Raw genomic sequence first — 14448 nt, forward strand, 5'->3', positions numbered from 1 at the left:
TGGACACGGATCATCAAAATAAGAATAACCATCATTTGAATAATTTTCATTCCAAGATGCTATGCTAAAATAAATAAAAAATACTAACTAAACTAAAGAAAGAATAGAAAAAAAATGTCTAATCAAGAAAAATAGCTAATTTCTAAGTCCCCGGCAACGGTGCCAAAAACTTGTTGCGGCCAAACGCACATTATCCGGGACATCCTTTTCATCATCAATATTAATTGGAGCTGTTGTTGAGGCCGGAGTTGCAGCAGGTGGGGCAGGTGGTGTGGAAATCTCACTACCTCCTCCTGAGCCATCAGACACCCAAGACAAGGAGTTAGATTCATTGACAAGGCGGTAGGGCTGTGATTAAGCCTCTTGTTGGGGTTGTGCAGCTTCCCCTTCAGAAATCTCCAGGAACGGGACAAACTCACTAGTCTCAGAAGAGTCAGAAGTGGGTCTTCGGTGGGTTTGTTTCTTGCCAATGACCTTTTTAGGTGCTAAGGATGCAGTCTGTTTCCCTCTGCCCCGGCCTCGGGAGGATTCTCCCCTCCCTTGTAATTTCTCAGGACCACCACGAGATCGCACCATTATCTGCATAAACAATAAGTGAAAGGTCATTAGTATTGTGGTTCAATGAATCAGCAAAGGAAAGCAGATGAAATAATCATAGTGTTTCTCAAAGCACGGATCCGCTGACAGCGTAAAAAGGAGCGCGGCCACGGAAAGGACAGCGCGATCCACGTAAAAAGGAGCACGACCGCAAAGGAGTTGGGACCAAACTACTAACTCTTTGGACATTGGTTTTCGCTGACCGCGACATAATGGGCGCGGCCGCGAAACAACAGACACGGACTGCATAAAAATGAATGTGGCCACGGAATTAATTTGTTAATTCTCTGACTCTCATGAACGCAGTCTGCAAAATTATGGACACAGTCGCATAAAGTCAACTGCTGACCGCAGAAAAATCACCACATCTGCGAACATATATGCCTAACCAGTTCACACAAAAGTATGAATGCGGACCGCATAATTTGGACTGCGGTCCGCGACATTCAAATCATACTGGCACTGATGAATTATTGAAGACCTAGGGTTTCACTTAGTGCAAAAATTTAGGCAATTAACAGGCATAGTGAACAACCCTATCCCCCATTAGGCATTAAACATTACCTATATGCAATTTTAGCATCAATCAAGCATCATTTTGAAATCATGACATGTGTTAAACCCTAAAAAAGAAAAAGTAAAACTAGAAGAAAAGAAAATCAAAAGATGAAATTAATGTAAAGATTTGAGCATACCAGATATGAGTTTGTAGTAGGAAATTGCTTCTTGAGTAATGAGATATGAAATTGAAAGTGTAAGAAGGGGAAGATGAACAGTGGTCTATTTCGGTGAGAGTGTGGGGTTCGAAAAGTGTAAGAGTCCTAAGGACTTCCTATTTATACCAACCCCAGAGGCCCCACCGACTAACCTGAGCGCAGTCCGCGATATTCCACTGCGGTCCGCGCTTTTTACCTTTCGAAGAGCCTTTTCAGAAACAGGCACGCTAAGAGCAGATTAACGGGCGCGGACGCGTAAGATCAACGCGGACCGTGAAATTATGAACGCGGACGCGAATACAACTTCAGAGACTTGATATTCTGGACTTTTCAAGTCTGCGTCCGCTGACAATTTGCGCCCCCGCGAAAAGCCCTCGCTGACCGCAAAATATTCAGCGCGGTCCTCGTAATTCCCCACACTTAGGCAATTCTTTTCAGCAACAATCCTGTATTGCACAAGCAATTCCTATACAAAGCTCACAACCAGGTAGTTCAAAATAAAGCATGATCTAAGAAGAAAATCAAAAAAGAAAGAAAAACACATGGGTTGTCTCCCAAAAAACGCCTGATTTAACATCGTGGCACGACGCATGTTACCAACATCATTGGAATTTGATCAATGCCATCACATGGTTGTCATCAAACTTGCCGAGGTAATGCTTCACTCGGTGCCCATTAACTCTGAAGATTTCACCATTTTTGTTTTTCAAGTCAAGAGCACCAAACGGAGTCACGTGCACCACCTCAAAAGGGCCACTCCATTTTGACTTGAGCTTTCCCGGAAACAGTCGTAACCGAGATTTGAATATTTGTCATGTATGTTCCGGGCACCCTCCTTGAATTCTTTGAATTCTTTGTTCCCTCCTTGAATTCTTTGTTCCGGGCATATTTGTCATGTATGTACTTCATCTTGTCCTTATACAAGGATGAGCTGAAATAGGCATGAAACCGGAATTAATCAAGTTCATTGAGTTGCTCTACTCGGAGATTGGCTGCTACATCCCATTCGAGGTTTAATTTCTTGAGTGCCCACATGGCCTTATGCTCTAACTCAACCATAAGATGGCATGCTTTCCCAAATACCAACCGGTACGGAGACATAGCAATTAGAGTTTTGTACGCAGTTCTATAAGCCCACAAAGCATCGTCAAGTTTCCTTGACCAATCCGTCTGGTTTGCATTGACAGTTTTTGATAATCTGCTCTTTATCTCCCTGTTGGATACCTCAACTTCTCCACTAGCCTGGGGATGATAAGGGGTTGACACCTTATGATTGACACCATACTTGGAAAGTAAAGTGTCGAAGGCCTTGTTGCAGAAATGAGAACCCCCATCACTGATGATCGCCCTAAGAGTGCCAAACCTTGTGAAGATATTTTTCTTTAGGAACGCCACCACACTCCATGCCTCATTGTTGGGCAAAGCTACAACTTTAACCCACTTGGAAACATAATCAACAGCAACCAGAATGTAAGTGTTACCCCACGAACTCACACCTCAAGAATAGTAGTGAGAGGCATTTCATCCTTCTTGGAAATTCCACCAGCTCTTTGGCATTCATCACACCTCTTAACAAGCTCACTTGCATCTTTATACAGGGTAAGCCAATAAAATCCACAGTTAAGAACCTTTGAAGCAATTCTTGCCCCACCATGATGACCACCGCAGGGCGAGGAATGGCAAGCATCAAGAATAGTCATTTCTGGTTACAACCCAAATTCGCGTACCTTAGATCACGCCATAAGTTAGTCGACGTAAATCCAAGAGGAGATTATATTTGATATGATAAGAAGTTAATCCTATTGGTCTTAAACGACACAAGGGTGTATAAGAGTGGTTAACAAGTATTAGAAGTTAAACGAATCAAGGATGCTGTAACCCGTATTTTCGGGTAACACTAGAGGTGATTAATTGTCCCAAGAGGTCATGTTTTAATGTATTTGAATCATATAATATCCGTATCATAAGTCTTGAAGTCAAGCGAGTTATGAAACAAAGTCGATAAAAGTTGTCGCAACTTACGTTTATAATTTTACTTAAACTTTAGGTCAAATGTTACTACATTTTTCTCCCAATATACTTGGAATTATGGGGTGATCTGCCTATCAAATCGAATATCTATGAGTCTAGTTTTCAACGCATTAAACCGTTTGTCGATACAATCTCGGAATGGAGAGATATTCGCGTTGTCGGGAGAGTGCGCCAAGCAGCTCTCTATGGGGCCCACGTAGGCAGTTTAAGACATATGGATATATATATAAGATACCTCAACCCCGTTTTAAGTCATTATTTTTCATTATATTCAGACCTTAGAACCCTAAAAACACTCTCTCAAGGTTCGCTCATGATCCAAGATCCAAACAAAGGGCAAACAACACAAATCAAGTGTCGGGAATCCCGTGGCGCTAGTAAGTTTCTTGTTCTTCTTGTTGTTGCTGATTTTTGTGTTGTTCCAGATCGTGTGGGAGGTTGTTTTAAGTGTTTTATGTTCTGTAAATACTCCTTCAAGTTTTTAATATCACCCTAGGTGATTTCAAGTCTTCTAAAGTAATTCTAGTGCCGAAAAACCCGAATTGATTGCTAGTTTCGCTTCCTTGTTCTTGTGGCAGAATTGGAGAGATATTTCGTGGAAAATTAAGGTCAAATTGCAGTTGTTATTTCTGTTTAAAGGTAAGGAACCTCTTACTCTATATATATATTTAAGATTATCCAAGTTGCGGCTAAGTCGTTGAAGCTAGAACTTGTGAAATATATATCGAAAGGCTTGGTAGTAATGTTGTTGGTTGGTGGACTGTTTTGGGAGGCTCAATATGATTATTAATGATGTTGTTTGGGCTGTTTGGTGATTGTATTGACTTGTGTGAAGTCATATAAATAGGGGAGGTGCTGTCCGTTTCATCGTAAAATAGGTTGCGGTCGATACATAATAGTTACGACGCTTAAACGATAATGATAGTGTCATTTCTCTTATTGTAGACTAAGGAATCGTGACATTTGCATAGCTTGAGCTTGGGAAGTATATACAAGGTATGTGAGGCTATCCCATTCATTCTTTTGCACGACTCCGATTGTACATAATGTAATGAATGAGCTCCCAAAGATACTCTACTCTTAGAAGCTAGCAGTACTTACATTGCTGCCCTTCTTATGAAACGATTGATATTGATGTTACTTCTCTTATTCTTATATTATCAATGTTGTTGGTAGTTCCTGATTCTTATAAGATTCTTGATGAAGAGTTAATCCTAATAACGTGTACGAAGGATACCGACCTTACGTCACTCCGAAAGGTTCAAAATGTGATTCCAATGAGTCCAGCATGCATCATATATATGTATCTATTTTACTCTACCGAGCCGCGCTATAGTTGGCCGGGTATGGCACCTATTGTGCAACCACTGATCAGTTGGGTTTTACCGAGCTCCACGTGGCCGGGTACGATTCTACCGAGCCCTATGATGGCCGGGTACGTTTTACCGAGCCTATTATGGCCGGGTACGATATGATGATGGTGATGCCCACAAAGGCGTATGTTTTAAAAGTTTATGTATATATATGTATGTATCATGTATTTCATGTCAGTAGCCCTCAGAGGTACCCAGATGTCACAGGTTGTATATTCCTTATCCCTGTTTACATTACTGTTCTTACTTATGCTTTCCTGCCTTACATACTCAGTACTTTATTCGTATTGATGTCCCTTTTATTGTGGACACTGCATGTCGTGCTGCAGGTCCTGATAGATGGGTAGACGCAGCTCCCCCACCACAGTAGGCTGTCCAGTTCAGCGGTTATTGGCGAGATCCCTTCTCCGGACTTGCCGTGGTCTTGGTATGCATTTTTGTTATAGACATTATGGGTATGTCGGGGCCCTGTTCTGGCAATGTTGTAGAACTTATGTTCCTTTAGAGGCTCATAGACAGGTGTCGACTCATGGTAGCTCGTACCTTATATATAGTTTCTTGACAGTCTTGTCGTCCCATGTTATGTATGTTCATGACATTATCTTTCATTGTTGGATGTTCATGATCCATGTCTACCATTTATATTGATCTTGTCGGCCCTTAAAGATAATAAGGAAGGTTAGATAAAATGTACGTTGGTGCTCGGCAAGTATGGCCCGGGTGCTAGTCATGACCCTCCAGTTGGGTCGTGACAAACTTGGTATCAGAGCAAGTCTGTCCTAGGGGTTGTCTATGAGCCGTGTCTAGTAGAGTTTTGATTATGGATGTGTAGCGCGCCACATTTATAATCAGGAGGCTACGTGACATCTAGGGTTGTTACCTTCTTCCTGAATCTAGATCGTGCGTAGAGTTGAGTCGTAAGTGTTCATATCTAATATTCACCTTGTTTTCTTTTAGCGATGCCTTCGACTAGGAAGCAAGCGATTAGTAAACGGCTTGATACAGCTGTGGGAGAGGGTAACATTCAGGTGCCTCCAGCCATAGCAGGCCAAAGTGAGCCTCAGAGTGAGATGCCATCTCATACCTCTCTGTCTCCTCCAGAGGATATTAGGAGGCACCCAGTACATCCAGTTCCTCCGTCTAGCACTACAGACCACGATATGTGCAGTGCGGTGCAGTTGTTGACTAGCTTGGTAGCTGCTCAGGCTCAGAGGCAGAATACCGGTGCTGCTAATAAATCGGTTAGTGCGAGAGTTCGTGATTTTATTAATCTAGACCCTCCAGTGTTTACCGGATCAGACCCCAAGGAGGACCCGCAAACATTTATTGATCAGGTTCATTGTACATTGCGGGTTATGCATGCTAGTGATACGGAGGCAGTAGAGTTGGCTTCTTATCGGTTATGGGATTTAGCGATTTTATGGTATGATAGTTGGGAGAGATCTAGGGGTCCGAACGCTCCTCCAGCCGTGTGGAAGGAATTTTCTGAGGCCTTTCTTCGTCACTACTTGCCAGCTGAGATACGACGAGCTAGAGCTGATAAGTTCTTAAACCTTCGATAGGGTAATATGAGTGTACGAGAGTATAGTATACAGTTTGATTCTTTAGAAAGGTATACTCCCTATATGGTGGCCGAGATGAGTGATAGGGTGCACCTATTCGTGAACGGGTTGGGACCACATCTGATAAATGAGTGCACAACAACCTCCTCGGTAGAGGGCATGGATATTTCCCGTATTCAGGCTTATGCCCAGACCCTTCAGGATCATAAGTTATATGCTAAGCTCTCTAAATGTGAATTCTTGCTGAACTCAGTAGCATTCCTTGCCCATGTGATATCTGATGAGGGTATTAGTGTCGACACTCAGAAGATCAATGCAGTAAAGAATTGGCCGAGACCTACAACACCGTCAGAAGTCCGCAGCTTCCTGGGGCTAGCAGGATATTATAGGCGGTTTGTAGAAGGGTTTTCCTCTATATCAACACCATTGACTAAGTTAACACAGAAAACTACCAAGTTCCAGTGGTCTGATGCTTGTGAACATAGTTTTCAGGAGCTAAAGAATCGATTGACATCCGCGCCAGTGCTCACTCTCCCAGAAGGAACAGAAGGTTATGTGGTATATTGTGATGCCTCAGGTATAGGTTTGGGGTGCATATTGATGAAACGTGGGAAGGTGATTGCTTATGCATCAAGACAATTAAAGAAGCATGAAAAGAATTACCCGACTCATGATTTGGAATTGGCTGCAGTAATATATGCTTTGAAGATATGGCGACACTACTTATACGATGTCCATGTTGACATCTACACAGATCACAAGAGTTTACAATACATCTTCAAGCAGAAGGAGTTGAATTTGAGGCAGCGTAGGTGGCTTGAATTACTGAAAGACTATGACGTCGAGATATTGTACCATCCTGGTAAAGCCAATGTTGTGGCAGACGCTCTCAGCCGTAAGTCAATGGGAAGCTTAATACATATTGAGGCAGGTAGACAAGGGTTGACCAAAGAGCTTCACCAGCTGGCCAATATGAGAATCAGATTGTTGGACTCTGATGACGGAGGTGTTACTGTACAGAATACAGCAGAATCATCTTTGGTAGCCGAGGTAAAAGCACGGCAATATGAAGATCCTACCTTAGTAAGATTGAGAGAGGGAATTCAGCAGTGTAAGATTATAGCTTTCAAGATCGGAGGAGATGGGACACTGAGATACCAGGGCCGATTATGTGTGCCTAGTGTGGCAGGGTTGCGAGAGAAGATTATGATTGAGATTCATCAGTCTTGATATTCTATCCATCCCGGCTCGACAAAGATGTATCATGACGTTAAGGAGTAGTATTTGTGGGATAACATGAAGGAGTCTATTGCAGAATTTGTAGCTCAGTCTCCTAATTGTCAACAAGTAAAGATCGAGCATCAGAAACCCAGTGGATTGATTCAGAATATAGAGATTCTGACCTGGAAATGGGAGGTGATTAATATGGACTTCATTATTGGATTACCTCGCTCTTATCATAAGTTTGACTCCATCTGGGTGATAGTTCATCGACTTACAAAATTTGCCCATTTTCTGCCAGTTAAGACAACTTACACGGCTGAAGATTATGCGAAGTTGTATATCAAGTAGATTGTTAGGTTTCATGGTGTGCCGGTATCTATTATATCAGACCGATGAGCTCAATTTACGGCTAACTTTTGGAGGTCTTTTCAGAAGGGTTTAGGCACACAAGTAAATCTCAGCACTGCATTCCATCTGCAGACTGACGATCAGGCTGAACGTACCATGCAGACGCTTGAAGATATGCTATGAGCATATGTTTTAAATTTCAAAGGGAATTGGGATGACCATCTGGCACTTATAGAATTCGCCTACAATAATAGCTACCATTCCAGTATTAAAATGGCCCCGTATGAGGCACTGTACGTGAGGAGATGTAGATCACTAGTTGGATGGTTCGAAGTCGGTGAGACAGAATTATATGGGCAAGATTTGATTCACCAAGCCATTGAGAAGGTAAAAGTGATACAAGAGCGACTGAGGACGGCACAAAGCAGGCAAAAGTCTTATTCCGATGTCCGACGTCGTGATCTGGAATTTGAGGTTGGTGATTGGGTTTTCCTGAAGATCTCGCCGATGAAGGGTGTTATGCGTTTTGGGAAGAAGGGTAAGTTGAGTCCGCGGTATATTAGGCCGTACAAAATTCTTCGACGAATTGGACAGGTTGCTTATGAGTTAGAATTGCCATCCGAATTGGAATTTGTACACCCAGTATTCCATGTATCTATGTTGAGGAAATGTATTGGAGACCCTTCTCGGGTCATCCCTATCAAAGATGTACAAGTTACAGAGGATCTATCATATGATGAAGTGCCAGTGACTATATTAGATCGACAAGTCTACAAGCTGAGAATAAAGGATGTAGCTTCCGTCAAAGTATTATGGAGGAACAAGAATATAGAAGAAATGACATGGGAAGCAGAAGAGGAGATGAAGTCTAAATACCCTTACCTATTCCAGAGTGAAGATAACGAGGATGCCGGGGGAAAGAAGGATGCATTATAAGGTGGAACGGCTCTATGAGGTAAGCAATAGCTTGGGAATACTTTTTTTTTAATACAAAATGGTGATATGCAGATAATGTACATATCCATAATGCTTTGTATAGTCTTGTAAGGCCATAGGTTGGGTTTAACTGCTTGCAAGTTTGGCTAGTGTCCATTTTATAGGGGAAGCTAAGCTGGAAATTTCCGTCGAAATCCACGATGAGTTAGACACCTCATAAACCCTTACATTCAAGGACGAAGGTTCCTAAGGGGGAGAGGGTGTTACAACCCAAATTCGCGTACCTTAGATCACGCCGTAAGTTAGTCGACGTAAATCAAAGAAGAGATTATCTTTGAGATGATAAGAAGTTAATCCTATTGGTCTTAAACGATACAAGGGTGTATAAGAGTGGTTAACAAGTATTAGAAGTTAAACGAATCAAGGATGTTGTAACCCGTATTTTCGGGTAATACTAGAGGTGATTAATTATCCCAAGAGGTCATATTTTAATGTATTTGAATCATATAATATCCGTATCATAAGTCTTGAAGTCAAGCGAGTTATGAAACAAAGTCGATAAAAGTTGTCGCAACTTACGTTTATAATTTTACTTAAACTTTAGGTCAAATTTTACTATATATTTATCCAAATATACTTGGAATTATGGGGTGATCTACCTATCAAATCGAAGATCTATGAGTCTAGTTTCCAACGCATTAAACCGTTTGTCGATATGATCTCGGAATAGAGAGATATTCACGTTGTCGTGAGAGTGCGCCAAGCAGCTCTCTATGGGGCCCACATAGGCGGTTTAAGACATATGGATATATATATAAGATACCTCAACCCCGTTTTAAGTCATTATTTTTCATTATATTCAGACCTTAGAACCCTAAAAACACTCTCTCAAGATTCTCTCATGATCCAAGACCAAAACAAAGGGCAAACAACACAAATCAAGTGTCGGGAATCCCGTGGCGCTAGTAAGTTTCTTGTTCTTCTTGTTGTTGCTGATTTTTGTGTTGTTCCAGCCCGTGTGGGAGGTTGTTTTAAGTGTTTTATGTTCTGTAAATACTCCTTCAAGTTTTTAATATCAACCTTAGGTGATTTCAAGTCTTCTAAAGTAATTCTAGTGCCGAAAAACCCGAATTGATTGCTAGTTTCGCTTCCTTGTTCTTGTGGCAGAATTGGAGAGATATTTCGTGGAAAATTAAGGTCAAATTGGAGTTTTTATTTCTGTTTAAAGGTAAGGAACCTCTTACTCTATATATATATATTTAATATTATCCAAGTTGCGGCTAAATCGTTGAAGCTAGAACTTGTGAAATATATATCGAAAGGCTTGGTAGTAATGTTGTTGGTTGGTGGACTGTTTTGGGAGGCTCAATATGATTATTAATTATATTGTTTGGGCTGTTTGGTGATTGTATTGACTTGTGTGAAGTCATATAAATAGGGGAGGTGCTGTCCGTTTCATCGTAAAATAGGTTGCGGTTGATACATAATAGTTACGACGCTTAAACAATAATGATAGTGTCATTTCTCTTATTGTAGACTAAGGAGTTGTGACATTTGCATAGCTTGAGGTTGGGCAGTATATACAAGGTATTTGAGGCTATCCCCTTCATTCTTTTGCATGACTCCGATTGTACATAATGTAATGAACGAGCTCCCAAAGATACTCTACTCTTAGAAGCTAGCAGTACTTACATTGCTGCCCTTCTTATGAAACGATTGATATTGATGTTACTTCTCTTATTCTTATATTATCAATGTTGTTGGTAGTTCCTAATTCTTATAAGATTCTTGATGAAGAGTTAATCCTAATAACGTGTACGAAGGATACCGACCTTACGTCACTCTGAAAGGGTCAAAATGTGATTCCAATGAGTCCAGCATGCATCATTTATATGTATCTATTTTACTCTACCGAGCCGTGCTATAGTTGGCCGGGTACGGCACCTCTTGTGCAACCACTGATCAGTTGGGTTTTACCGAGCTCCACGTGGTCGGGTACGATTCTACCGAGCCCTATGATAGCCGGGTACGTTTTACCGAGCCTATTACGGCCGGGTACGATATGATGTTGGTGATGCCCACAAAGGCGTATATTTTAAAAGTTTATGTATATATATGTATGTATCATGTGTTTCATGTCAGTAGCCCTCAGAGGTACACAGATGTCACAGGTTGTATATTCTCTATCCCTATTTACATTACTGTTCTTACTTATGCTTTCCTGCCTTACATACTCAGTACTTTATTCGTACTGATGTCCCTTTTATTGTGGACACTGCATGTCGTGCTGCAGGTCCTGATAGATGGGTAGACGCAGCTCCCCCACCACAGTAGGCTGTCCAGTTCAGCAGTTATTGGCGAGATCCCTTCTCCGGACTTGCCGTGGTCTTGGTATGCATTTTTGTTATAGACATTATGGGTATGTCGGAGCCCTGTTCTGGCAATGTTGTAGAACTAATGTTCCTTTAGAGGCTCATAGACAGGTGTCGACTCATGGTAGCTCGTACCTTATATATAGTTTCTTGACAGTCTTGTCGTCCCATATTATGTATGTTCATGACATTATCTTTCATTGTTGGATGTTCATGATCCATGTCTACCATTTATATTGATCTTGTCGGCCCTTAAAGATAATAAGGAAGGTTAGATAAAATGTACGTTGGTGCTCGGCAAGTATGGCCCGGGTGCTAGTCATGACCCTCCAGTTGGGTCGTGACATTTCTCCTCTTCCGGGACACATCTCCATATCATACCATCATTGAAAATCTTGAAGATATAGGGCTCGTCCCAATAATAATCCAAGCTGTCCCGTTTGAGTTTCTTCCTTTGGTTAGAAGAGAGGTCACTCAAGACAATGCTGGTCACAAGAAAGTTAGCCACATCGGCGAACTAAGGCATACCATTCAAAGATACGGAGAGGAGTTGTTCATCCGAAAATGAATCATTAATTTCGAGGCCATCGTGGGGCCTTCCCTCCTCTTCTAAGCAGGACAAGTGATTCGCCACTTGATTATCACTTCCTTTTCTATCAATGATTTCAAGGTCAAACTCTTGAAGCAGAAGAACCCATCTCATCAACCTAGTCTCGAGTCCTTTTTGGTCATCAAATAACGGAGTGCCGCGTGATCGGTGTGCACAATCACTTTGGCACCCATGAGATATGGCCTGGACTTTTCCATGGTGAAGACAATGTCTAATAACTCTTTCTCGATCACCGTATAATTGACTTGGGCGTCATTCATCATTTTGCTTTCATAATAGACCGAATGAAATATCTTGTTGACCCTTTGCCCCAAAACCGCTCCTACTGCAACGTCACTAGCATCGCACATGAGCTCAAATGGTAAACTCCAATTGGGTGCGGTAATGATGGGAGTGGTTTTCAATTTATACTTGAGAAGCTCAAAATCTTTCATGCAATCTTCATTGAACACAAACTTTGCATCCTTTTCTAGCAGCTTGCACAAGGGGTTCACCACTTTTGAGAAATCCTTGATGAACTTTCGGTAGAACCCCGCGTGCCCAAGAAAACTCCTAACTCCCTTGATGGAAGTCAGAGGAGGGAGTTTTGAAATAACTTCAATCTTCTCTTTGTCCAATTCAATACCGTTCTTTGAGATCTTATGGCCGAGGACAATGCCCTCCTCGACCATAAAGTGGCATTTTTCCCAATTAAGCACTAGGTTGGTCTCTTCACATCGGGCCAACACTTTGTCAAGATTATCCAAGCATTATTCAAATGAGTCCCCCACAACACTAAAATCATCCATGAACACTTCGAGGAAGTCCTCCACCATATCCATAAATATTGCCATCATACACCGCTGAAAGGTAGCCGGTGCATTACACAAACCAAACGACATCCGCGAGAATGCAAATGTGCCATACGGACATATGAAGGTGGTTTTCTCTTGGTCTTCCGGTGCAATGAGAATCTGGTTGTACCTTGAGTACCCATCCAAAAAGCAATAGTAGGCACGTCCGGGAAGTCTGTCCAACATTTGACCAAGAAAGGGCAATGGAAAGTGGTCTTTGCGGGTCACTTTGTTCAGCTTTCTGTAGTCCATACATACCCTCCATCCGGTGACAGTACGAGTGGGGATCAACTCATTTTTCTCATTTGTGACCACAATCATACCCCCTTCTTCGACACACATTGTACCGGTGAAGTCCATGAACTATCTGAAATAGGGTACACAACCCCTGCATCAAGCCACTTGATAATTTCCTTCTTGACGACCTCTTGCATAGCCTCGTTCAGCCTCCTTTGATGTTCCACGGAGGGTTTGGCATCATCCTCTAGTATAATTTTGTGCATGAAAAAGGCGGGGCTTATACCCCGAATGTCAGCCAAAGTCCATCCAATTGCCTTTTTCCTTCTTTGAAGCACCGCAAGGGTGGAGTCTACTTGCACGTTTGTTATGCAAGCAGAAAGAATAACAGGTAATGTGGAAGAAGGGCCTAAGAATTCATACCTGAGGTGTGAAGGCCAAGGCTTCAACTCCAATGTTGGTGGCTCCTCGATTGAGGGCTTTGTTGGTGGAGTCTTCCAGTTTTCCAAGTCCAAAGAAAGTTTATGGGGCCCATATGAGTAGGATCACATTCCTTGCAATGCATTTGCACATTCAACCAAGCCATCCTTTTCATCATCCTCATGGTTTAACAACACAGCTTCCAAAGGGTCTTCCACATTGATCATGGCACTCGTGTCATCAACTATCACTTCCGTCACAAGATCTACAAAAGAGCAAACTTCATTGCTATTTGGTTGCCTCATTGATATGCAGACGTGGAATACAACTTTTTCATCGCCCACTCGAAAGGTGAGCTCCCCTGCTTCTACATCAACCAATGCCTTCCCTATTGCTAGAAAAGGTCTCCCCAATATTATAGGCACCTCATAGTCGACTTCGCAGTCGAGAATCACAAAATCAGCAAGCAAAATAAACTTGTCGACCCGAACTAGAACATCATCAATAATACCAAGTGGCCTTTTCCTTGTCCGATCCACCATTTGTAATCTCATGGAAGTAGCTCTTGGTGGCCCAATACCTAGTGTCTTGAACACGGAATATGGCATCAAATTAATACTTTCTCCCAGATCACACAAGGCTTTTGCAAAATTGGTGCTACCAATGATGCATGGAATTGTAAAGGCACCGGGATCTTCAAGCTTTGGAGCCATCGAGTGCACAATAGCACTCACTTGATGAATCATTTTGATGGTCTCACAATTCATAGATCTCTTCTTAGTTACCAAGTCCTTCATGAACTTGGCATATCCCGGCATTTGATCGAGAGCTTCCACCAAGGGCACATTGATTGACAAACTTTTTATCATCTCAATAAACGTCTTGAATTGGTTTTTATTATTTTTCTTTGAAAGCCTTTGAGGATACGGTGGAGGAGGCCTTGGCAAAGGGGCCTTGGCTTAGGCACTACCATTTCCGGTATGTCTATCATGTGTTCCCTAGGTGGGTTCACATCATTTTGAGTCTCCTCTATGTTGTCATCAATATCGATCCTCACTTCATTATTCACATTCTCATCATTGGCTTGAATCTCATCATCTTCTTGCAACAAAACATCATCACTCACAATCTTCTTTGGATTAGAGGTACTTGCATCTCCACCTCTACCGCTTCTTGTGGTCACCGCCAT

General features: G+C 42.0%; 1 protein-coding gene across 1 annotated transcript; it reads right to left on the bottom strand.

Annotated features, from left to right (window-relative positions):
- Nucleotides 1–13384: 13384 nt before the first annotated feature.
- Nucleotides 13385–13972, bottom strand: LOC138899789 (uncharacterized). The gene has a single exon (XM_070186481.1). It carries the CDS (start codon nucleotides 13970–13972, stop codon nucleotides 13385–13387), a length of 588 nt encoding a protein of 195 aa, XP_070042582.1.
- Between the last annotated feature and the right edge of the window lie 476 nt (nucleotides 13973–14448).

The sequence above is a fragment of the Nicotiana tomentosiformis genome, chromosome 10, assembly GCF_000390325.3.
Source record: "Nicotiana tomentosiformis chromosome 10, ASM39032v3, whole genome shotgun sequence".
NCBI lineage: Eukaryota > Viridiplantae > Streptophyta > Magnoliopsida > Solanales > Solanaceae > Nicotiana > Nicotiana tomentosiformis.